Source organism: Camelina sativa, chromosome 14 (genome assembly GCF_000633955.1).
Source record: "Camelina sativa cultivar DH55 chromosome 14, Cs, whole genome shotgun sequence".
NCBI classification, from domain to species: domain Eukaryota; kingdom Viridiplantae; phylum Streptophyta; class Magnoliopsida; order Brassicales; family Brassicaceae; genus Camelina; species Camelina sativa.
This window is the reverse complement of record NC_025698.1, coordinates 29996425-30020482: the sequence shown is the minus strand read 5'-3', so window position 1 is coordinate 30020482 and position 24058 is coordinate 29996425. Positions and strand designations below refer to the sequence as shown.

General features: G+C 39.1%; 2 protein-coding genes and 1 non-coding gene across 3 annotated transcripts; 1 reads left to right on the top strand and 2 right to left on the bottom strand.

Annotated features, from left to right (window-relative positions):
• LOC104742880 (acanthoscurrin-1-like) lies at nt 976–1721 on the top strand. The gene has a single exon (XM_010463957.1). It carries the CDS (start codon nt 1253–1255, stop codon nt 1583–1585), a length of 333 nt encoding a protein of 110 aa, XP_010462259.1. The 5' UTR covers nt 976–1252; the 3' UTR covers nt 1586–1721.
• On the bottom strand, nt 14004–15062 carry LOC104744150 (glycine-rich protein DC9.1-like). Its single transcript, XM_019235632.1, has 2 exons — nt 14997–15062; nt 14004–14408 (listed from the first exon to the last, which is right to left on the bottom strand). The coding sequence occupies exons 1-2, from the start codon at nt 15060–15062 to the stop codon at nt 14004–14006; spliced, it is 471 nt and encodes a 156-aa protein (XP_019091177.1).
• LOC104744149 lies at nt 22526–24049 on the bottom strand. Its single transcript, XR_002035155.1, has 3 exons — nt 23223–24049; nt 23067–23119; nt 22526–22824 (listed from the first exon to the last, which is right to left on the bottom strand). It is a non-coding gene; the product is annotated as an uncharacterized LOC104744149 (transcript).

Below are 24058 nucleotides of genomic sequence, written 5' to 3'. Positions count from 1 at the left end.
ATACAATACCCGTTGAAACTAATAGTGAGAATGATGTTTCGAATATTTTCCCGCACGTCTGATGTGTATTATATGAGGGGTACTCACGCGCTTTCGTATTTGACCAAAAGTATCACTTCATACTTTGTAGATTGATATCTTAAATACTCAACCAATTATGGTGAATTGGTGATCATTTCATGTTACCTTTTTTTTTTTAATTCTTTTTTTTTTTGCTAACGTGCGAATTTCATATACTGTAAATGTTACCTTTGACCGTAATATTAATATATACCGGTTCCTAACCGTTGAACAAGAGCTATATCCATATCGTTAAATTGCTAAAATAATAGAGAACATTATACACCAAACAAAATATATATATATATATATATAATATGCATGTATATACATATATATACAAAAAAAAACTCTTTTCTGCTATGTTTCGTTTTCCAAAAAATTTCTCTTTATTCATTTTATATATTTGAGTTGGGAAAGGATATATTATTTTCTTTCAAAAAGTATAAACAGTAGTGTTCATTGTTCATTACAGAAAAAAAAAATGTAAAACAGAATAAAGAAGAAAGGGAATGAAACCCAGTAAAAGACATAGAGCCTGTTCGTTAAGTTGCCGCAGCAATCACATTCTGCGACTAAAAAAATAAAGGTTGCCGGAATTTAAATCTTTGCAATGAGTCGCTCTTTCTGTTTAAACAAGTCACCGCTTCTATTAAAACAAGTCGCAGCGGCAGTTAAGACTATCGCCTGTTTTTCATGGCGAGACATGATATACCGGAAATCTCCGTAAAAGTAGTCGCAACAGCAATTTTCACATTTATTTGGCCATAGTGACATTAAAATTTTGGCCGCCGGAAGGAGACGCAGCGGCAACATAACAAACATGCTCATAGTCAAAATTTTATATTGACTTTAGAAAATTATATTCATAATCTTAAATAATATGTTTATACATGACAAAGAATAAGTAGAATAAATGTTATTCAATATGACCAGAAACACACCGTCCAAGTTTGTGTATGCGAGAAACCTCCAAAAGAAGTTTTAAGCTCATGAATATTTATTCAAGAGAAAAAGTAATCAAAAGTAAAAATGTTCTTAATTATTTTTTGCCAGAAACTTTGAAATTTCCGTTGCAGTTTCGTGTATCTTTAAGAAACGCTAAATAACATTCTAGATAGTTCTATACATAAAAGGATTCTCGCATCTTTTTGGTATCAGTTCAGTTTCACAAAAAAAAATTAAAGATATAATGGAGCCTTTTGTTAATGTAATTATTATATTATGTGTCTGTGTTCTTTTCGTGTTGATTATCATATGCTGCGTCGTCTCCCAAAGGAAGAAAGAGCCCTTGTCTCAGCCGCGAGATTTGGAAAAGGGTGTAGCGAGAACAAGAGATGGAGGACTTGTTGTTTTGACAGGAAATGTTACTACAACAGCTGTCATAGCTGCGGCTGTAACCACCGTAGATCCTGGCAGTGGTGGCGGCGATTATGACGGTTCTTGTTGTGGAGGCGGTGGTGATGCTGATGGTGGAAGAGATGGCGGTGGTTGTGGAGGTTGCGGCGGCGGCTGTGGAGATTAAGGGTGTCGTATATATATTGTGGGTTTTGATATTTATCTATGCATGTATATATTATATATAATGTAAGATATAAACTCTCGTGAGGATGGAAATCAAATTGTATCATAAAAAGATGAAAAATGATCGTTTTACAAAATTTTACTTTTCTTATGAACTTTGGTTTCTCGTTATATAATACTTTGGATGAAGATGCATGGATGCCAACGATAATAATTAATATTCAAAAGCTAAGACAATACTCATTATTTTTAAAAATTGAGGGTGAATTTCTTTTCCTCTTTTATTATAGTTAATTACTATTGTTTAACTATAGGAGTTGTTTGCACAAACAAACAAAAAACTATAAAAGTTAAGGGGTTTTTTTTTGGGTGGCGTAAGAAGATTAGTAACAACAATTGTGATGTTCCTATCCAGTTTTGGGCAGAGCCCACTTTCCGTGATATTGGGTCAGATTTGGGGGTAGTTGAGGCGGTTAATATTGACCGAGGTAGAGTGCAAGTTACGATCGACGGGCTAAAACCTCTATGTTTTGAGCTCGACATTAAGTTTTTCAATGGAGAAGTTATGGTTGTGAAGCTTTTCTATGATAAACTATATGGTTGGTGCAAGAAATGTTTTAGCCTTTATATTGATTAATCTGTCTGCTCAGTATCTAAGGGGATGGAGCAAGGTGGTACACTGGTTATGGCGGATCCACCTGAAAAAGCTCAACTACTGAGTTATAAGGGTGCGGTCATGACTAATTGGCGGAGGAATTCTGGTTAGGTTGGGTCTTTCAAAGGGAATTATAATGGTCACCAGTTTAGCGGTTCTCGGTCTCGGTCTGAACACGGTTTGGGAGACTCGTCGAGGCAGAAGGGTTATTACAAGGGATCCTCCAGTTCTGTACCTTCGCAGGATCAAAGGGGGAGGAATGGTTTTACTCGAGGACAACCACGTCAACGTCAGGGTCCTGTTTTGCCTTCAATTTTGGAGGAGGTAAGGGTGACACCTTTTGAAAAGGAAGCAAAGGCAGGTTTAGAAAGCTCTTTTCCAGGAAACCAAAGTGGCGAAAGTGTCCATGGATCAGGGTGCTCAGATTTCTGGTCCTCCTGAAGAGGGTCAAATTCTGGATGGAACAGAAGAGGTTGAGGGGGTGGAGGCTTCTCCTGGTGGGACGGGAGGGGTTGATGGATCTCTTAAGAGAATTTCGATGGACTTAGTGGAGGCGGGTAGGGATTAGGACGCGAGACTAGAACATGTCCCGCGGGGTGGAACGGTGGAAGGTTCTATGGTGGCGGATTATGTCTCACAATCTACGGAAGGTTTAGAACATGCCGGGTTGGCTGGGACATCTATGGAAACGGATACTTCTGGATCGGTCATGCTGGGCCAGGATGCTGCTAGTGGGGAGGTCATGGTGAACACGACGGTAGGGGATGTAGAAGGGGAGAAAGTTGGTATGGAAGTGGATAGCTCCGATTTGGAGGAAGCGGAGGTCGATCACTTGCAAGTGGAGCTTGAAGGCGCTAGGACTGCAGGTGAGGGTACGGTTTTTTCAGGGAAGGAGTCTGGAGCTCCAAACAAAGTGGAGTTAGGCAATAAAGGGAAAAAGGGAAGGGGGGTTTGGGTGCTTAGAGGGGTCTCGACTAAGAAGAGGAATGCTAGCATGCTCTTGTCACCACGACGACGTCCTCCACCACATGGAAAGGAGTCCGGGGTAAGCGGTGCTACTATTACGACCCAGGAAGGGGTTAAAGGAGGCCAAGGTGGGGCAAAGCCACCGAAACCAAATATTAAATTAATATCCTAAGTTGAAATTTTCAGGGTCTCGGAAATAAGGGCACCATTGGAAATCTTAGAGATTTATGGCATAAACATAGGCCAGATTTTTTTTTTCTTATGGAAACTAAACAATATTTTTCTCATTTGGAACCATTTGTAGGCTATTTTGGCTATAAAAATTTAAAAACAGTGGAACCTGTTGGTTGTAGTGGAGGTTTGGCTTTATTTTATAATAAAGATGATTTTAATATATCAATTTTATTGGCAACCAACAGAATAATTGATATTGAAACGGTTCATAATGGCAGAATTTTTAACATAACATTTGTCTATGGGGATCCAGTACCCAAAATTCATGATATGGTCTGAGAACGGTTATTGAGGATAGGTACTTTACGATCAACACCTTGGCTAGTTGTTGGCGATTTTAATGAGTTAACAGGGAATTATTAAAAACGTGGGGGTAAACTTAGACATGCGGCTTCGTTTCGTGCTTTTAATGGGATGATTCAGGACTGTGGTTTTCTGGAATTTCTGTACCTCGGGATTTCTTGTCATGGAGAGGCTAGCGGGATAAGAAACCAATTCGGTGTAGGTTGGACCGGGCCTTAGGTACTGAGGAGTGGCATGATCAGTTTCTGGATACGGTCACAGAATATTTGCCTATGATCACTTCTGATCACAAACCTCTGGTGGTTAGTATTGATGCCAAGCGGCCACGTGGGCGTCGGTCTTTTATGTTCGATAGACGTTGGATTGGTAAGGGGGGTTTGATGGAGGTTATTTCCGCTGGCTGAGGGAATGCTCGCGATCAGGAATCTCTTAGTTTTGTGGCCAAAATAGGACGCTGTAGATGGGCAATTTCTCAGTGGCGGAAGGCACAAGTTCCTTTTGGGAGAGAGATGATAGAGGATCTTAAGCAACAGCTGGAGATAGCTCAAGCGGATGATATGGTTGACCCGGGGGTGCTTTCGGAATTAACCTCTCGTTTGCGCGAGGCTTACAGGAATGAGGAGATTTATTGGCATCAAAAAAGTCAGAATCGGTGGATGAGAGTGGGGGATAAAAACACAAAGTATTTTCACGCCCAAACAAAGCAGCGCCGGGCTCGAAATCAAATATTTGGTCTGTATGATAGGAATAATAATTGATCTACGAAAGATGTCGATATTTGCAATATTGTTGTTTCATATTTTGAAGACTTGTTTACTTCGATTTCTCCAGTATCTTTCGAGGAGGCTTTAAGTGAGGTAGATATGGTGATAACGGAGGAGGTCAATGAGCGGTTAACAGCTCCGGTCACAGAGACAGAGGTTCGAAAGGTTTTGTTTATGATGCATCCGGATTTGGCTCCGGGACAGGATGGAATGACCATGTTAATTTTTCAGAAGGCTTGGGGTTGTCAAGGCGGATCTTGTATCCATGGTTAACCGGTTTTTTGAGGAGGGTGTTTTTTGATAAGAGTTTAAATCGTACGCACATCTTTCTCATTCCCAACGTAGCTAAACCAACCCGGATGGTAGAGTTACGTCCGATTAGTCTGTGTAATTTGGGGTACAAAATCATCTCTAAGAGTTTATGTCAATGGCTCAATTGGTGTTACCAAATCTTATCTCGGAGACTCAGTCAGCTTTTGTGTCCGGCCGGTTGATTTCAGATAACATTTTGATTGCTCAGGAGATGTTTCATGGTCTAAGAACTAACCCGTCCTGTAAAGGAAAATTATGGCAATAAAAACGAACATGAGCAAAGCATATGATAGGGTCGAGTGGGGCTTTGTCGAAGCTTTACTACGAAAAATGGGTTTTTCGGACAAATGGGTTTCCTGGATCTTGTTTTGTGTATCTTTGGTTGAATACAAGGTGCTGCTGAATGGTCAACCTAATGGCTTGATAGTTCCGGAGCGAGGATTACGTCAGGGTGACCCTTTATCACCCTATTTGTTTATCCTCTATACGGAGGTACTCATTGCCAATATTCGGAAGTTGGAGTAGGAAAAACAGATAACAGGGATCAAGGTTGTTAATAAATGTCCGCCAATTACACATTTATTGTTTGCGGATGAGAGTCTCTTTTTCTGTAAGGTAGATAAGGATCAATTGGGGTTATTTTGGACATCCTAAAGAAATACGAGGCGGTCTCGGGGCAACAAATTAACTTCGAGAAATCCTCAATTTAATTTGGACACAAGGTTGATGAAGTGGTAAGACGTGAGGTGCAGGGGTGCTTGGGATATCGAATTTAGGCGGGATGGGTTCTAATTTAGGGATACTTGAGAGCTTGGGAGGGTCTAAAACACAAGTTTTCTCCTTTGTTCGGGACCGCCTATAGATTCGAACGAATGGTTGGAAGGCAGAACAACTTTCCAGAGGAGGAAAAGAGGTAATGATAAAATCAGTTGCAACTGCGGTATCGACCTTTGTCATGTCCTGCTTCCGCTTGCCAAAAACATTCACGTCCAAGCTTACTAGTGCCATGGCAAATTTTTGGTGGAGTTCGGGGCAGTCTGGGAGGATGCATTGGTTAGCCTGGGAGAAGTTGTGTGGAAGTAAGCAGTTGGGTGGTTTAGGTTTTCGGAATGTGGACGATTTTAACTCCGCTTTGTTAGCTAAACAATTGTGGCGGCTGCTTGAGGCACCTGATTCCCTTCTTGCACGGGGTTTTAAGGGCCGGGGTACTATAGGAATTCAAACCCAATGGATCCAATACGCTCATATTTGCCATCCTATGGGTGACGGAGTATTGTTTCAGCTAGATCTTTGGTAAACAAAGGGCTTATTAAACGAGTTGGCTCTGGTGAGTCTATTTTTATATGGACTGATCCTTGGATACCAGCTCAATCCCCAAGACCAGCTTTGAGTAAGGGACTTTTACAGGACCCTTCTTTAACCATTTCTCATCTCATTGATCGCCAGACTAATTCTTGGAGCATGGATTTGCTATATGAGCATTTTATTCCGAAAGATGCTGTTTTGATCGGGGCTCTACCTTTGGGAAGTTCTCATTTGGAAGACTCACTAGGTTGACATTTTACAAAATCCGAGAAGTCTACAGTTAAATCAGGGTATGATACGGAACGCTTGGCAAAACAAAAGTCCTCTCAGGTTTCTCATTGTGGGCCGGATATTACCCCTCTCCTTGCGGGCGTTTGGCGGGTGGCTTGTCTCCCGAAGATTAAGCATTTCATGTGGCAAGTATTATCCGGGTGCATATCGGTTTCGGCAAACCTGAAGAGGCGGGGCATTGATTGTGATTCAGTTTTTGCTAGATGTGGGGCTGACGAGGAAACAGTTAATCATGCTATTTTTCGGTGTCCGCCAGCTCGACAGGCTTCCGCTTTAGCTCAGGTGCCGGTTGGACCAGTTTCTTTTCCTACAGCCTCTTTGTATGCTAATGTGGATCATTTTCTGGATTCGTCCAATCCGGGTTCTCAAGTTGCGGCTTTTCCATGGATTATGTGGTATATGTGGAAGGCAAGGAATGCTCATGTTTTTGAGAATCTTATGGATAAGCCAGAGGATGTCGTCAGATTAGCTTCTGTGGAGGCGTCTACATGGTTGCAGGCTCAGACAGAGGATGTGGATGACGATTTATCCCGGGCTTCCAGCATCTCTAGTGCTCGAGCACCGGGTGCGTAGGTCATCTGCCTACAAGTGTTTTCTCAAGATACAGGTGTTTTGTTGATGGCTCGTGGAAAGCGGGTGACGCTTTTGCGGGAGCCGGCTGGGTGTGTTTATCCGCTCAAGATGGTTTGAAAACGAGGGGAGCTGCCAATTTCCGACGAAGTCTTTCCCCTTTGCATGCTGAAGTAGAAGCTTTTATTTGGGTCATGCAGTGCATGATTGGTCATTACTATCGAGATGTGGCTTTTTATACAGATTGCTCAGACTTGGTGAAGATGGTGTCTTCTCCTCAGGATTGGCCGACCTTTAAGACATACCTCGAAAATATCAAGATGGACAGGGGAGAGTTTTCTTCTTTCTCTTTATCTCTAATTTCTAGAATTGCTAATGTAAATGCAGATTCTTTGGCACGCCAAACGCGTACTTCTTCGCATCATGTTTTGTTTGTAAACGATTTTTCTATAAATTGGCTCGCATGAGCTGATCTTTTGTTGTTAAAAAAAAAATTGTGATATATTTTTGAAAACCACATCTTTTGATTTATTTATTTTTTGAAAATCTAAGCATGGTCAAGCTTAATTGATTATCTCCGTTACTCATCTATGTAAATACTTGAGTGTGAGGTTTCCTTTAATTTTAAAAACACATTCAAATCTAATGGATATTGAATTGAGGATGAAAATTGTATGCATGTGTGTGCGTGTGTAGTATAATGTATTATTCACATTGGAAAAAGTGAGTAACGTCCGAATTCTGCATAAAGAATATCTCCCCGTAATTGTTAAGTCAAAACATAATTTAGCAAGTGGATATAAGTTAACACAACTACACAAAGTAGCACCATAATCTCTATAATTACTATATATATAAAAACATCTTGTTGTTTCCTATAAGAATTAAATCATTACTAGAAACTAACTAAAAAAAAAAGAAAGATTGATCGATCAATGGGCAAAGTTATCATGCTAATAGCGTTTGTCGCGGTTCTCTTGCTAATCTTTATCATATGGCTAATTCACTGCGATAACAAAACTAAGAAAGATGGAGGCAAGATTGTCTCCCGTTCAGCTATGACGACAATTTTGGCGGCTGACTTATCTCATCAACAACAACCTATGTGTGTCTCCACTGAATGCTTACTAAACCCTAATCTATTTTTTGGAAAACAAATTATCCTAATTCTTATTTATATGTAATCTTACAGTCGAGATAGATGCATAGTTTTTTGTTTCTTTCTTTTTGTATAATCCAGATCAGCTTATCCGGTCAGCTTTGGTTGAAACACATCAAAATATTATAGAATGTGTTTCTTTTCAAATTATATCAACTAAGATTATAAAAGCTGGAATTCAACAACTAGCAGTGGCCTTTTACAAATCCCTCCTCGGAAGCAAATGACCAATACAAGCCCCGTCTACTGATGTGATTGCAGATATTGTTCAACAGTGATGCTCTGAGTCTGCGGTACAGATTCTCTCGAGTCCTTTCACCCTAGAGGAAATAAAGTCAGGGTTCTTCTTGGATCCAGATGGGTATAGTGCAGAATTCTTTACTGTTCATTGGGACACAGTCGGAACTGACATGATAGCAGCGGTTATGGAGTTTTATCATTCAGGACAGATCCTCAAACAATGGAATACTACTTTGCTGACATTGATCCCTAAAACGCCAAGTGCTTCAAAAATGTCGGAGTTTAGACCTATTGCCTGTTGTAACTTCGTTTACAAGGTGGTGTCGAAGCACCTGGCTAACCGTCTCAAGGCAGTGTTGCCGGACCTTATTTCCAACACTCAATCTGCCTTCACTCCGGCAAGACTTCTTGTCGAAAATGTATTGTTGGCAATGGAGCTGGTCCAAGGATATAATCAGAAAACTATTTCGGAGAGAGGCATGGTAAAGGTGGATTTAAAGAAGGCCTTTGATTCAGTTAACTGGGATTTCATTTTATGCGTCCTCAGGACGATGGGTTTCCCCCACCACTTCGTTAAACTCATAATCGAATACATCACTACAACCTCATTCTCGGTTTCCATAAACAGTGAAAGTTGTGGATATTTCAAGGGAGTTAAGGGTTTGCGTCAAGAAGACTCTATCTCTCCTTACCTTTTCACGCTTGCAATGGAAGTTCTAACCCATATGCTGAACAAACAATATAACAACAATTCCATTGGTCATCACCACCAAGCGTTGATTCCTCAGGTAACACACTTGGTCTTTGCAGATGATATAATGATATTTTTTAATGGCAAGAGGGATTCGCTTGCGAACATTTTAGAAGTGCTAAAGGATTTCTCTGTTTTGTCTGGTTTATCCATGAACAAAGATTAAACGGATCTTTTCTTAGCAGGAGTGAACCAGGATGAAACCTTATGCATTGGCACGCTTGGTTTCAACCTCGGTTCACTCCCTATTCGATATCTTGGTCTCCCTCTGATGCATAGGAAGCTTCGAATCTGTGATTACAGACCTCTGTTAGACAAGATCTCAGCCAAATTCTGTTCCTGGTCTGCCCGTGCTCTTTCTTATGCGGAGAGGAAAGCTCTGATTGTGTCGGTAATTTATGGCATTGTCAACTTTTGGGCTTCTGCTTTTATTCTGCCAAAAGGCTGCATCAAGAGCATTGATAGTTTGTGCTCCAGATTTCTATGGTGTGGTGATATCATTAAGAAACCAAATGCAAAGGTCACATGGCAATCTCTATGTCTACCGCATGAGGAAGGAGGCTTAGGTTTCCGATGCTTTGCTCAATGGAACAAAACCCTCTACCTCAAGCTTATCTGGAGACTGCTAACTGCCAGGGATTTTCTGTGGGCGGAATGGATGTGGAACAATAAGATAAAAGATGGGATCTTCTGGCAAATTGACGAAAAGAAGCAAACTTCATGGACCTGGAAAACTCTCCTTCATTTGCGGCCCCTAGCTCTTCAATTTTTACATTGTAAAGTGGGAAATGGCATGAAGGCAAGTTTTTGGTTTGATTGGTGGTCCCCTTTCGGAACCCTGTTGGAATTTCTGGGATATACAGGTCCATCTCAAACTGGCATTCCTATCTTTGGAACTGTGGCTCATGCTTGCACAACCGAGGAGTGGCTTCTATGTCCTGCAAGATCTCCGCAAGCTGAACTTCTGCAGATTCATCTGACATCAATACCTCTTCTAACCCTGAGCTGCGAGCCGGATCATTTTAGTTGGAAATTGAAGCGGAGGAACTGGATCAATTCAGCACAAAGAAGACTTGGAAAATCATGAGACAAAGACAAGATCCACAAAGTTGGTCAAGTCAAGTGTGGTTCAAAGGGGCTATTCCAAGACATGCGTTCATGATGTGGCTGATGCATCTTGACATACTGCCCACTCGTTCTAGGCTTGCTTCATGGGGAATGGAATTAGACACAGCCTGTTGCGTCTGTGGTCTACAACCTGAAAGCAGAGAGCATTTGTTTCTTCGCTGCAGTTTGAGTAAGGATTTATGGATGCAAGTAACAAAGAGACTGGGTTATAGGCCTTTTGTCTTTCACACCTGGACTGCTTTCTCAGCGTGGTTAGACAGTAAGGACTCCACCTCTTCTGTAACTCCCAGGCGTCTGGTGGCACAAGCGGTTCTATACACTATCTGGACTGAGAGAAATGCTCGACTTCACAACAGCATAGCAACTTCATCGCATATCCTCTTCAAGCTCCTGGACAGACAGATTCGAGATGCTATCCTTGCAAAGAAGCATCGGAAAAATTTCAAAAGTCTCTTGCAAGATTGGTTGAGGTTCATGTAATATACCACTTTTAAGTGGCGAATCTAGAAGAAAATATTATATGGGGCACTATTCAAAACATTGAGAACAAAATAATGAAATGAAAACAAAAACTACAAATATGGGGCATTGAACCCTGGTCTTAAGGTTTTGCATGGGGCACATTTTACCAATGNTTTATGGATGCAAGTAACAAAGAGACTGGGTTATAGGCCTTTTGTCTTTCACACCTGGACTGCTTTCTCAGCGTGGTTAGACAGTAAGGACTCCACCTCTTCTGTAACTCCCAGGCGTCTGGTGGCACAAGCGGTTCTATACACTATCTGGACTGAGAGAAATGCTCGACTTCACAACAGCATAGCAACTTCATCGCATATCCTCTTCAAGCTCCTGGACAGACAGATTCGAGATGCTATCCTTGCAAAGAAGCATCGGAAAAATTTCAAAAGTCTCTTGCAAGATTGGTTGAGGTTCATGTAATATACCACTTTTAAGTGGCGAATCTAGAAGAAAATATTATATGGGGCACTATTCAAAACATTGAGAACAAAATAATGAAATGAAAACAAAAACTACAAATATGGGGCATTGAACCCTGGTCTTAAGGTTTAGCATGGGGCACATTTTACCAATGATGCTAAGTAATCATTATGTGAAGCTGAACAACTGAACAATTATTAGTAAAGAGCATGGGGCACGTGCCCCACCTCCTAACACTCTAGATCCGTCCCTGTAGATATCCCTTTGCTTTTTATTTTTTTTCGGGCCATGGGTTATTTCTTTGTTTGCCAAGCTATTGTATTCGATACAATCGAGTTTCAGTAATGAAAATTCACAAGTTTACAAAAAGATTATAAAAGCTGGACTTGTACCGATTGATCGAGTAAATATACTTGTGATCCAGATATGAATTGGTCACTCAATTACTGTCCTATTTATGTATTTTCGAAAATATATTAATATCTCTAGCAAAAGTATGATTATATTGTTAATATTAAAATAAAACCCATATGTAATAAATTTAATTGGAAAAAATAGTTGACCAAGTAAACAAAGACAAAATATATATGTTCAATGATCCCTGTCCTGGCCAATACAAAATTTGCTTTAATAAATTTTAAAAATTGATTAATAAATTGTTTCTCAATTTAGGTTTGAATAAAAGAAAAAGGTAAAGCCAACTAATTAAATACCGGATTCCGTTTGAAATACAAATACAACCCAACACAAATTTAAAAGTCAATGGTTAACGAGAATTTCATAAAGGGTCATCATCTCTATATATACATATTTCGTTGTTTCCTTATCTGACAGGTGAAAAAACATAATTCACAATTACGGAGTAATTTATAAAATTAACTCCTTGATCAAATATGAGTCCTGTGGCGATTCTGTTCATAGTGTTTGGGGCATTTCTCTTGTTTTTGTTCATCTTATGGCTTATCCACTTTCTCTACCACAAAGCTAAGAAGGATGGCAAGGAAAGCATCGCCTGTCTCGGCAGCGGTTACGGTGGCGAGTTCGGCGGTTGACTTTAAACTTACCGTGGCAACATGCGATTTTATTACTTTGTTGGAAACTTGGAATGTGCAGTAACTTTTATCCATACAAGTTCTTTGTTTAAATTTGTTTGTTTTGAAGTATCATGGATTTTTCTATGTACGTACTTACGCAAAAGCGTCTATGCGTGTGCTTGTGTATTAATTTGTGTATAATATATAAAAGTTTAAACTATTTTCTTGTAAAAATTACCAACTGAGTGGTGGTCTAGCTAGTGGTTTTAAGAATGTCAACTCAAGATCCAAGTTTAATTCTACTTGGGAATATTGATTCACACCTTAAACGTGGTATTATCAACGGCTGTTTTTGAACACCGGAGAAAATTATGGGCCAAAGATTCAGAACCTTAACTGTTTGTCGAAACAAAAAAAAAACAGAAAAACCCGGAAAAATTGATTGAGAATTGAAAGTCTCGTACTAGTTAATAATTTACTTTAAGAATTTAGTCCAATATATCAGAAATGATTTAGTATATGAGCCAAAGACTAAGAAAAGCAGAATGGTTAAATCACAATTCTCAACTAGCTTGGCATATTTTATAATTTTTGTTAAATCTTGATACACGTTTACCAATAAAATAAAACCAAAATACCCTTAAATACTATAAAAATCATAAATACAAAGTCAACGAGACAACTTCCAAATACAAAAGTCTGAAAAATGGCTTACCTCGAAAAAAAGTCTTACTGTATATAAAAAGAAAATACTACACACAATAAAGAGAAAGATAGATCAAAATCAAGATTTAGAAATCAAGTAAAACAAAAACTAAAATGACTCCTTTGAAGATTGTGGACATAGTGATCGGGGTAATATTCCTGATCGTATTTATCTTATGTCTCTTCTACTATCGTTACAGCAAGAGTCATAAAGACGGCAGGAAAGAAAGCACCACCGGCGGCTGCTGCTGATGAAAACTTTAAACGTTTCTTCTAAAGATTTATAAACATTTGTGTTTTTTTGAAATATGTAAGAAAGTTATAATTTGGGTGTGTGTACGTGTGCGGGTGTTGTAAAGATGAGATAAACATATAAATGAATCAACATATTTGTTTTGTTTTGTTGTTTTTTTTCTCGACCTGTATAATCCACCAATGCCGGTCGTCGAAATATTTGGTAATTTCATTTGTTAATTAAAAATATCGATTCACCAGTCACCACTAAGTCTTCTTGAAAAAAAAAACTATTTGACACCTTTTATAGTAAAAATTCTACATTAAATTATTATTCTTATTAAAATTACAGAATATTCTATCAGAGATTTCTAAGTCAAAAGGCATATATATCTCAAACTACTATGTCATTAGAAATTTCGTACATATTTAAGAACAAATAAATATAAGTATATACAAACTTTCAATTGACGATACTAGCTGCTATCTAATTTTGAAACTAATAATTTCTAAATAATCTTAAACATGTTATAAGATCATATTTATTTTGAATGCTAAATAATTAGTAGAAGCTCTTAAATTATATTCAAGTTATCAGATCATAATACTGTAAGTTTTAAATGGTGAAAACCAGCTTCAGCATTATATTTACCTTTTCACAAGATATATATATAAATAATTAATATTCAGTCTAACAAAAATAGAATGAGAAAAGAAAAGATATCATGAAATCCAGCAGAAAATATATCCAAACTATAGCAGCATCAAAAAAAAAAACCTATAACAGCATCATCTAACTAGAAAATCTTTAATATACATGTATGCATAACTAACTTCCTCCCCCACAGCCTCCACCGCCACCACCGTGATGTCCACCACCATCGTGATGTCCACCGCCACCGTGATGTCCTCCAAAACCACCGCCACCGTGATGGCCACCAAAACCACCGCCACCGTGATGGCCACCAAGATGATGACCACCGTGATGGTGGCGGTGATGAGCAGAATCGGAGACAGTAGGAAGAGACGCAGCAGCGGCAGGATAAAACATGTAGCTACCATCACCATTGCTTGTACTTACCGCGCTGGTTCTCTGGTTGTTGAGCTTTTGTACAGGCCCATTAGTGTTACTCTCCTTCTTATTCCCCGTTACTATTGCAAGTATTATTGCAAGTAAAGCTAAGAAACCACCACAACATGCTATGATAATCAAAAAAGTTTCCATGATCTCTCTCTGCAACAAACCAAATAAAAGTAAAAAAAAAACTGTGAAACAATCACGTTTTATTTATTAACAAACTAATGCAAACGTATTTATACGTAGTTATTATCTATTAGTATCTGTTTATTTATTTTCTATTTAATTTGGATAAGGACTTTGGCCTATTGAGCCTATATTATAGGCGTATTTTAAGGGTATCACTGATAATTTGGTACAATATTTTAAATTTTTTAAAAACTTGAATTTGAGTTTTGTTGATTTGTTATTGACTTTACAATATTGAGTTATACTCTTTGTAAAACTATTAGACCAAAACATAAATTAATCAGAAAACATGAATTCTTTTTTTAAGTTGAGCTAATTTAATGAAAGATAAACTTCGGTTTTACAATATATATAAATATAGTTTAACCAATCTCCTAGGTATCCACCATGCAAATACAATTTTGATTTCGCATGTATAAAAAAGATCAATCAGAATGCTATGTATGTTTCTCTTATAAAGTCGATTTCCCCAAACTAAAGAAAATTAAAGAAGGCGCACGGTACCAAAAAAAAAATAATCAATAAATCCATATAGTAGAAGCATGGTTAAATAACTTCCTCACTCGCCGCCACCACCACCACATCCTCCTCCACCACAGCCACCACCACATCCTCCTCCATGATGCCCACCATCACAACCACCGTGATGGCCGGAGTCGGAGACAGTAGGGAGAGACGCAGCCGCTGGATATANATGCTATGTATGTTTCTCTTATAAAGTCGATTTCCCCAAACTAAAGAAAATTAAAGAAGGCGCACGGTACCAAAAAAAAAAAAATCAATAAATCCATATAGTAGAAGCATGGTTAAATAACTTCCTCACTCGCCGCCACCACCACCACATCCTCCTCCACCACAGCCACCACCACATCCTCCTCCATGATGCCCACCATCACAACCACCGTGATGGCCGGAGTCGGAGACAGTAGGGAGAGACGCAGCCGCTGGATATAACATGAAGCAGCCACCATCATGGCTTGTTGTTACATTTCTATGGTTTTTTGACTTCTGCGAAGGCCCATTAGTGACTGTGTTCTTCTTCCTCAAAAGACTTAACAACAACAAAACAGTCAAAACAATAATAATTAAACCACCAAAGCAGGCTAGGAAAACAATAAAATAAGTTTCCATGATCTCTTTCTCACTCTCTCTTTATGCAATACAGAAACAAGAATCGTATAAATAAACTTTAATAGTTCAGGTTTTGTTTCTTAACCAGTAAACCTATATTTTTAGTCATTATCCTTTCGCATGAAAAAAATCATTATCTATTTTCGATACGGATATATAGTTAGGAATCTTGATATTATCCCATTGTAAACCAAAAATATATCGACGCATAAAAAAAAACCTAAAAAGTGAAAAAAAAAACAAATGGAAATAGTTATTGTTAATTTGTTATTTCTGTATCAAATTAACTTCAATGATATATATACATATCGGTAATTCGTCTGCACAACCGCTTCACAGGCTTCATTGTGAAGCATATATACACAAAACCTCATCCATTTATTCGAAGCTAATTTTGCAATGGATGAAGATATAAAATCTTTTGAATCTTGACCTTTTTTTTAGTCTTTTCATTATTAAAATTCAATTTAAACACAAAACTAAAGGAGTATACAAATAACATATATAGATTGATGCATACATTAACATTATACACATATAAACCATAAATTAAATTACAACAACCAAAAAACTAAGTATCCCATGCAGAAGAGTAGAAATAATAACATCACAAATCCAATAGTTAAAAGTTTCGTAACAAAATAAACAATCAGACATTATATACATTGCAACATGAAGACCAACATTGCAATATCCTTTAAACAAGCAATATCTCGGTTAAGATCAGTCCAACCGCGAGATTGGCCGCTTTAACTTCCTGATGCATTGCTCCTATCTTTGTCGCAATAATCAATGAGCCATATGATTAAGATTACCATTACAAAGATAAGCGCTGCAGCCCCGGTAAGTATGACCACCCCCATCGATTGATTTTTCTCTTGAAACTAGATTTTGTTTATGATTTGTTTTTTTTTAAGAAGAGAACAAGATCTAGAAGTACACATATATATTTGGACGATGACTACTTGTATTAAAAAAATGAACCTCTTGGAAATATTCGAACAATTTGCCTGTAAAAGGCTTTGGTTTGATTGTATTGCATGTTTTTGACATAATCGTCGTTTTAGCTGCCAATTTGTAGTATGTATATTAAATAAATGTTTTGAAGTCTGTTTGACCTTCTTAGTATATATGTAAAGAGTTGTGAAGAACATGATGGACATTTGATATTGCAGAAATGGTCTTCTATTATTAACTCAATCTTGAAAATAAGAATTACACATGAAAAAATCTTAACACATAATTTTCACGTTACATACTTTTTCCAATTTGAAAATAATAAGTAAATGTTTTCAGTTAGTTTCTTAATTAATAGCAAGCTCAGCTAAATCATCGACCCATAAATAAGCCTTTCTTGCACCAAGCGAGCTGCCCCAGAGACCCCAGAATGAGGCTCACAAGCCATTGAAGAGATCAATCAAGTTATATGGCTTCATCAAATAAACTGGATTGTCATCAGTTTCAAGTTTCAACATTATCTTTACTTCTTTTCCGAAAAAAAAATTATCTTTTACTTTTTGTGAAAGGCATAGACAATTATTCAGATAATAATGTACTATGTTTAACATAATCAAATAAGAAAATAAAAAGAGAATAAATAAATCCAGTAAAAGCAATAGCACACACCTAATCAAATTAAATTTAAAAAATCTACCCAAATTTAATTAGCAACATCATCTAACTATAGAAATCGTTATACATAACTAACGCCACGGCCACCACCATGATGTCCAAAGCCGGCCAAGAGGCCAAGCAAGCCAAGCATTGGCTTGCAGCCGTACATAATAAATAGAAAATTTCGGCCGTTTTCAGTAAAAGTTTTCCTTAGGCTAGTGGTTAAGTTGTACTAACATTAACACTACCTCTGTTCGATCACCATGAGCTGCAATTAGTTTTTTTTCTTTTTTTGGCTTGTAGCCCTAAAAAGTTGAGCGCCGGCTCTGTGATGTCCCCCCACCACAACCGCCACCATGATGGCCAGAATTGGAGACAGTAGGAAGAGACGCAGCCGCTGGATAATTCATAAAGTCACCATTTGATGCAGCGTAACTACACACTTTCCTGGGCTGAAGCGAGAGTTCTAGTTTTGGTTTATTTGTGGGCTTTTGGTTGTTTAATTATTTCCTTTTGTGTTCGTTAATTTACCGACATTAGCTTAGGGTTTTTATTTAGTTTATTGCACAAGTAGTATAAGTAGAGGATTTGGAGCGTTATTGTTTTTTGGTTTTTGATTAATAAAAGAGAATTACTTTTTCAAACTCTTGTTCGAATTCTCTGTTCAAACAAGAATTATCGACAAGCTACTAAAGGTTCTGCAGATCCTAAGTTTCTTGTCTTTTACGCTTCTAGCTGCTACATTAGTTGGTATCAGACTCAGCAACGTTCTTTCACCATGCCTCCGAAAAAGATTCAACAACAAAACCGTGACGAGCAGACCTCTGCTTTCCGTGAGGTTTTCACTGAGTTTTCTCAGGATCTAAGGCAAATTATGCAAGATTCTGTTGCAAACACTGTGAGAGCTGTGCTTCAAGCTCAGGCTCAAGCACGACCGATACAACCTAATCGGAATGATCCGGTTTTTGATGCAGATTCTGAAGGGGATGATGACAATCCGTTCGCCGGGGGAAACCAGCAACATGGAAACCAGCAACGAGCATTAGGTGATGTTCTGGGAGGAGAAAATCACCGTTGGGAGTCGGGTTTTCGACTCGATCTTCCGGAGTTCTCGGGCAGCTTGAAACCAGAGGAGTTTCTTGACTGGCTAAGTGCGACGGAGGAGTTATTAGACCTCAAAAGTGTCCCTGGTGACAAGCGTGTGCCTCTTGTGGCAACAAGGTTTAGAGGTAGAGCTTCGGCCTGGTGGCAACAACTCAAAGTCCAGCGAGTTAATTCGGGAAAAAGTCGTGTGGATTCATGGGATAAACTGAAGAAACATATGCGTCGTTACTTTCTTCGTTACAATTATGCAAGGACAGTTTACACCCAGTTTCAGAATTTGCGACAAGGAACTCGAAGTGTTGATGAATATTCATCTGAGTTTTTTTCTCTGCTAGCTCGCAACAGTTTGTATGAGGCAGAGGAGCACTCTGTTTCACGTTTCATTGGAGGTCTTAAGCAACAGATACAAAATCAGCTTTTGCTCTTTAATCCAACATCGATTTCTGAAGCACATCAAGGAGCTGTGTTAATTGAGCAGAATTTGCGTCCAACTCCTGCACGGAGTTCATCTACCCCTCGTTTTCGATCTGTTACTAATGGGGAAGCTAGCCACGCCATTAAAACAGAACAGCCTGCATTGTCTCCTGCTCAAGATGTTAGTAACACAACCTCGACAATGAAACCGATACGATCTCTGACATTTAAGTGTTTTAACTGCGGGGAAACAGGGCATCGCCAAGCCTCTTATCCTAAGCGCGTCCTGTTTGGTGAGGAAGAAGTTATCTATGATGAGGAGATTGTTGATCACCCACAAGAGGAAGCCAATATACAAGTTGCAGGGGATACCGGTGTTGCTTTAGTCATTAGGAGAAATTTTTTAACCCCGCAAGCCATCGACGAATCTTGGTTGAGAACAAACATTTTTCGATCCAACTGTACAATCCGAGGGAAAGTTTGTCGTCTCATCATTGACGCAGGTAGTTGTACGAACATTGTTTCAGAAGAGGCTGTTGCTAAACTTGCTCTTGTCACTGAACGACATCCTACGCCATATCGACTTGCTTGGCTCAATGCACAAACTGATTTGCGAATTTCCAAGAGATGTCGTGTTCCTTTCTCCATTGGCACAAGTTACAAGGATTCAGTTAGTTGTGATGTGATACCAATGGATGCCTGTCATATTCTGTTAGGACGTCCATGGCAATACGACCGACGAACAATTCATGATGGATTTGCTAACACCTACAGTTTCAGCTATGAAGGAAATCGTATTACTCTTCTACCTTCACAAGATTCGGCTCCATCTTCACAATCTGACACAAACTCAGATCCAATTTCTACCCCACCAAAGTCTTCACAACCTGTGTTGTTTGTTAAGGCCACACAATTCTTTGAAGAATGCGAGAGGACTAACGGTGGAATGGCTCTTATTTTAAAACCTGTGTCGTCACCACTAAGCTGCGATGTGCCAACTGAATTCCAGCATATTGTAGCTGAATTTAGTGATGTGTTTCCCGAAGAACTGCCTTCTGGTCTGCCACCTTTACGTGACATTCAACATTGCATCGATCTCACTCCAAACGCTGCCTTACCAAATAGACCTCATTACCGTATGTCACCACAAGAGCATGACGAGCTGCGTCGTCAAGTTGAAGAATTGTTGTCAAAAGGATATTTGCGTGAAAGTCTTAGTCCGTGTGCGGTACCAGCTCTTCTTATTCCTAAGAAAGATGGTACATGGCGAATGTGTGTTGATAGCCGCGCAATTAACAAGATTACAGTTCGGTATAGGTTTCCAATACCGCGTCTTGATGATTTGCTGGATCAGATTGGGTCAGCCACAATTTTTACAAAGCTTGATCTCAAAAGCGGGTACCACCAAATTCGTATTAGACCTGGTGATGAATGGAAAACAGCCTTTAAAACTCGTGAAGGCTTATTTGAATGGCTAGTTATGCCTTTTGGGTTGTCTAATGCGCCTAGTACTTTTATGCGTGTTATGAACCAAGCTTTGAGGCCTTTTATAGGATGTTGTGTTGTTGTATATTTCGATGATATACTGATTTTTAGCTTGTCCCTTTCAGATAATCTCCAACATTTGCGTGATGTGTTGACAGTTTTAAGACGAGAAAAATTGTTTGGAGCAATCAAGAAGTGTTCTTTTGGAGTTTCGCAAGTTCTGTTCCTCGGCTATGTGGTGTCTCGACAAGGTCTTTCGGTTGATCCAGCTAAGGTCGAATCAATTAGTTCTTGGCCAACTCCACAAACGATAACAGACGTTAGAAGCTTTCATGGTCTTGCATCCTTTTATCGTCGCTTTGTTCACCATTTTAGTAGCATTATGGCACCTATAACTGACTGCATCAAGTCGACACCCTTTGTATGGACCAAAGCTGCAGATGATGCTTTTCACGTGATTAAGACAAAGCTTACAACAGCTCCGGTTTTAACACTTCCCAACTTTGACATTGCCTTTGAACTTCATTGTGATGCTTCTAAATCAGGAATTGGTGCAGTTTTAAGTCAAGAGGGAAAACCAGTGGCATTTTTTAGTGAGAAAATTGCAGGTTCACGTGAGAGATATAGTACGTACGATGTCGAGTTATACGCTGTGGTGCAAGCGGTGAAACATTGGAGACATTATCTTTTTCACCGCGAGTTTGTCTTATACACAGACCATGATGCTCTTAAACATATGAGTTCTCAAGATAAGGTATCCTCACGACACGCTGCTTGGTTTTCTTACCTTCAACAATTCACTTTTGTTATTAAGCATAAGGCGGGAACACTTAATCGAGTCGCCGATGCTCTCAGTCGTCGTCATGCTTTGGTAGCTTCGATGCATGTTTCAGTTGTTGGCTTTTCAGTTCTTCCCGATTTCTACCCAGTTGATCCTTTTTTTGGAAAAATTTGGACTGATGCTCAACGTGGAAACAGTGATGACTACGTTATTGTTGACGGGTTTTTATTCAAGGGATGTAGACTGTGCATTCCAGATTGTTGTCTCCGCTTACAAGTGATTAGAGAACTCCATGGTGAAGGACATGTTGGTAGGGATCGCACCCTTCAGTTAGTAACCACATCTTATTTTTGGCCGACATTACGACGTGATGTTGAACGTTATATTGTACGATGTGGAATTTGTCAAGCTTCCAAGGGACATGCCTCCAATGCAGGATTGTATCTACCGTTACCAATCCCCTCTCAGCCTTGGACCGACATAAGTATGGATTTTGTTTTAGGACTCCCTCGCACTCAACGTGGACATGATTCTATCTTTGTTGTGGTTGACCGATTTTCAAAGATGGTCCATTTTGTTCCTTGTAAAAAAACCACTGATGCAGTTCAGGTCGCGACGTTATTCTTTCGCGAGATTTATAAGCTACACGGCCTTCCTCTTTCAATTGTGTCAGACCGGGACTCACGATTTCTGAGCCACTTTTGGCGTTCGTTGTGGCGTTTACTTCGGACTAGTCTCGACATGAGTTCTGCTTACCACCCACAAACCGATGGTCAAACTGAAGTCACTAATCGAGCCTTGGGTGATCTGTTACGGTGCTTAGTTGGAGATAACATTCGTTCTTGGGATTCTGTTTTGTGTCAGGCTGAATTTGCACAAAATCATGCTATTAATCGGAGCACGGGTTATAGTCCTTTTCACGTGGTTTATGGTTTTATGCCGAGAGGTCCAATTGATTTAAGTATAGCACCATATCGGACACGTTCTCATGGAAGGGCTTGTGACATGATTGACAATTTTGCAAACATTCACCAACAAGTCAAAGCCAATTTGGAAGCTGCTTCTTCAAAATACAAAGCTGCTGCCGATTCACACAGACGTGATGTTCAGTTTGTAGTAGGTGATAAAGTTTGGGCTGTCCTCACCAAAGATCGTTTTCCGTCAAACACTTATAACAAGTTGAAAGCCAGAAAGGTCGGACCATTAGAAGTGCTTGAGAAGATTAACAACAATGCTTATAGACTCCGTCTCCCTCCCCACATGAACACATCTGACGTTTTCAATGTTAAACACTTAGTTCGTTATGTGGCTGATGAAGAGGATGAAAATTCGGGGACGAATTTTTCTTTACCCGGGGCGACCTGATGCAGCGTAACTACACACTTTCCTGGGCTGAAGCGAGAGTTCTAGTTTTGGTTTATTTGTGGGCTTTTGGTTGTTTAATTATTTCCTTTTGTGTTCGTTAATTTACCGACATTAGCTTAGGGTTTTTATTTAGTTTATTGCACAAGTAGTATAAGTAGAGGATTTGGAGCGTTATTGTTCTTTGGTTTTTGATTAATAAAAGAGAATTACTTTTTCAAACTCTTGTTCGAATTCTCTGTTCAAACAAGAATTATCGACAAGCTACTAAAGGTTCTGCAGATCCTAAGTTTCTTGTCTTTTACGCTTCTAGCTGCTACATTACCATTGCTTGTAACAGTCCAGCTTCTAGGGTTGTTGGGGTTTTCAGCAGTCTCATTACTAGCAGTCTTCTTCTTCTTCCCCGACCAATCACATAATAATAAGTTTATACCAATCAAAACAATGAAAACGCAGGCTACCACAATAATACCATAAACTTCCATGATCTCTCTGCCATAAGAAAATAAGAATCGTATCAACTTTTTAAAAAATCACGTTTTCTTTTCTTAACCAATACAACCCTATTTATAGGAGTTTAGGCAAGAAACATATAATGTAGTTAAGTAATTAACAAACAATTATCCAGAGAAAAAACAAAAACGTGAATAATAAACTCCAAGAAGCAAATAATTACTATTAATTACGAAGTAAAAACAATTGGTGGTAATTAACTCCAAGAAGAAAACTCATACCTCAATAACAGAGCTTGGCTCAGAGATGGAACAAAACCTCTTGCACCACTTTACTGAGAAGTTCAAACCCATTATTAGATGCATATATGTGGAATATGCCAAAATTAATTCGAAAACATAGGAACTGATTCATAGGAGGAGGATTCAGGAGCTCACAGTTCATTTTCTGGTTAGTGGTAGGAGGACAGGAGTTGCGAGACATTCGGTTTTACAAGGTGACCCAAGTGAGCTTCTTGCTCTCTGTTTGATGAAGTAAAACTCAACGTGCTTGCATGTTGCTTCACTGAAAACAACTTCAATGGCTGACACAAATCAACTCCATTTCCTTTCCAATCATCTTCAGTGTGAAAGCTATCTCTTCAAGATTCAGATGAGATTCATCTCCTGAAAGAAAATTATGTACTTGGCCCTGTAAGATGATCCAGCTAGACCCAGGATCCTTCTTTATTCTTTTCGATTTCTTGATGTTCCTTATCCGATCACAGTCTCCGTTTTGCCCAACAATTGAATACAGCTGGGACAATACCACATAAGGTGTTGCACTATCAGGCTCGAGTTCGATTTGTTTCTTAGCAGCAAGCTCTGCTAGATCGACATGTAAATAAGTTTTGCTGGCACCAAGCAAGCTGCCCCAAACCCCGGAATGAGGCTCACAAGGCATTGAAGAGATCAAGTTATATGCTTCATCAAGTAATCCACTTCTGCCAAGGAGATCAACCATGCATGCATAATGATCAGGTCCGGGTTCAATGCCGTACGAGAATTTCATTGATTTGAAGTATTTCCATCCTAAGTCTACGTATCCAACATGAACACAAGCAGATAATACAGCAAGAAAGGTAACACCATTTGGCTCTTTTTCTGTACTTTCCAATATGGAAAACAACTCTAGAGCTTTCTTCCCGAAACCGTTATAGGAAAACCCGCTGATCATTGTGTTATAAGAAACAATATTAGGCTCACTGATGCATAAGAAGATCTTGTAAGCGTCA

What these genes read in the sequence shown, in the direction of transcription:
- LOC104742880 (XM_010463957.1), top strand. Translation starts at nt 1,253, where the DNA reads ATGGAGCCTTTTGTTAATGTAATTATTATATTATGTGTCTGTGTTCTT.
- LOC104744150 (XM_019235632.1), bottom strand. Translation starts at nt 15,062, where the DNA reads ATGGAGGAGGATGTGGTGGTGGCTGTGGTGGAGGAGGATGTGGTGGTG. An exon ending in TGGTGGCGGCGAGTGAGGAA is followed by an intron (nt 14,409 to 14,996) that starts GTTATTTAACCA and finishes GGTTTGTTGCAG; the next exon opens with AGAGAGATCATGGAAACTTT.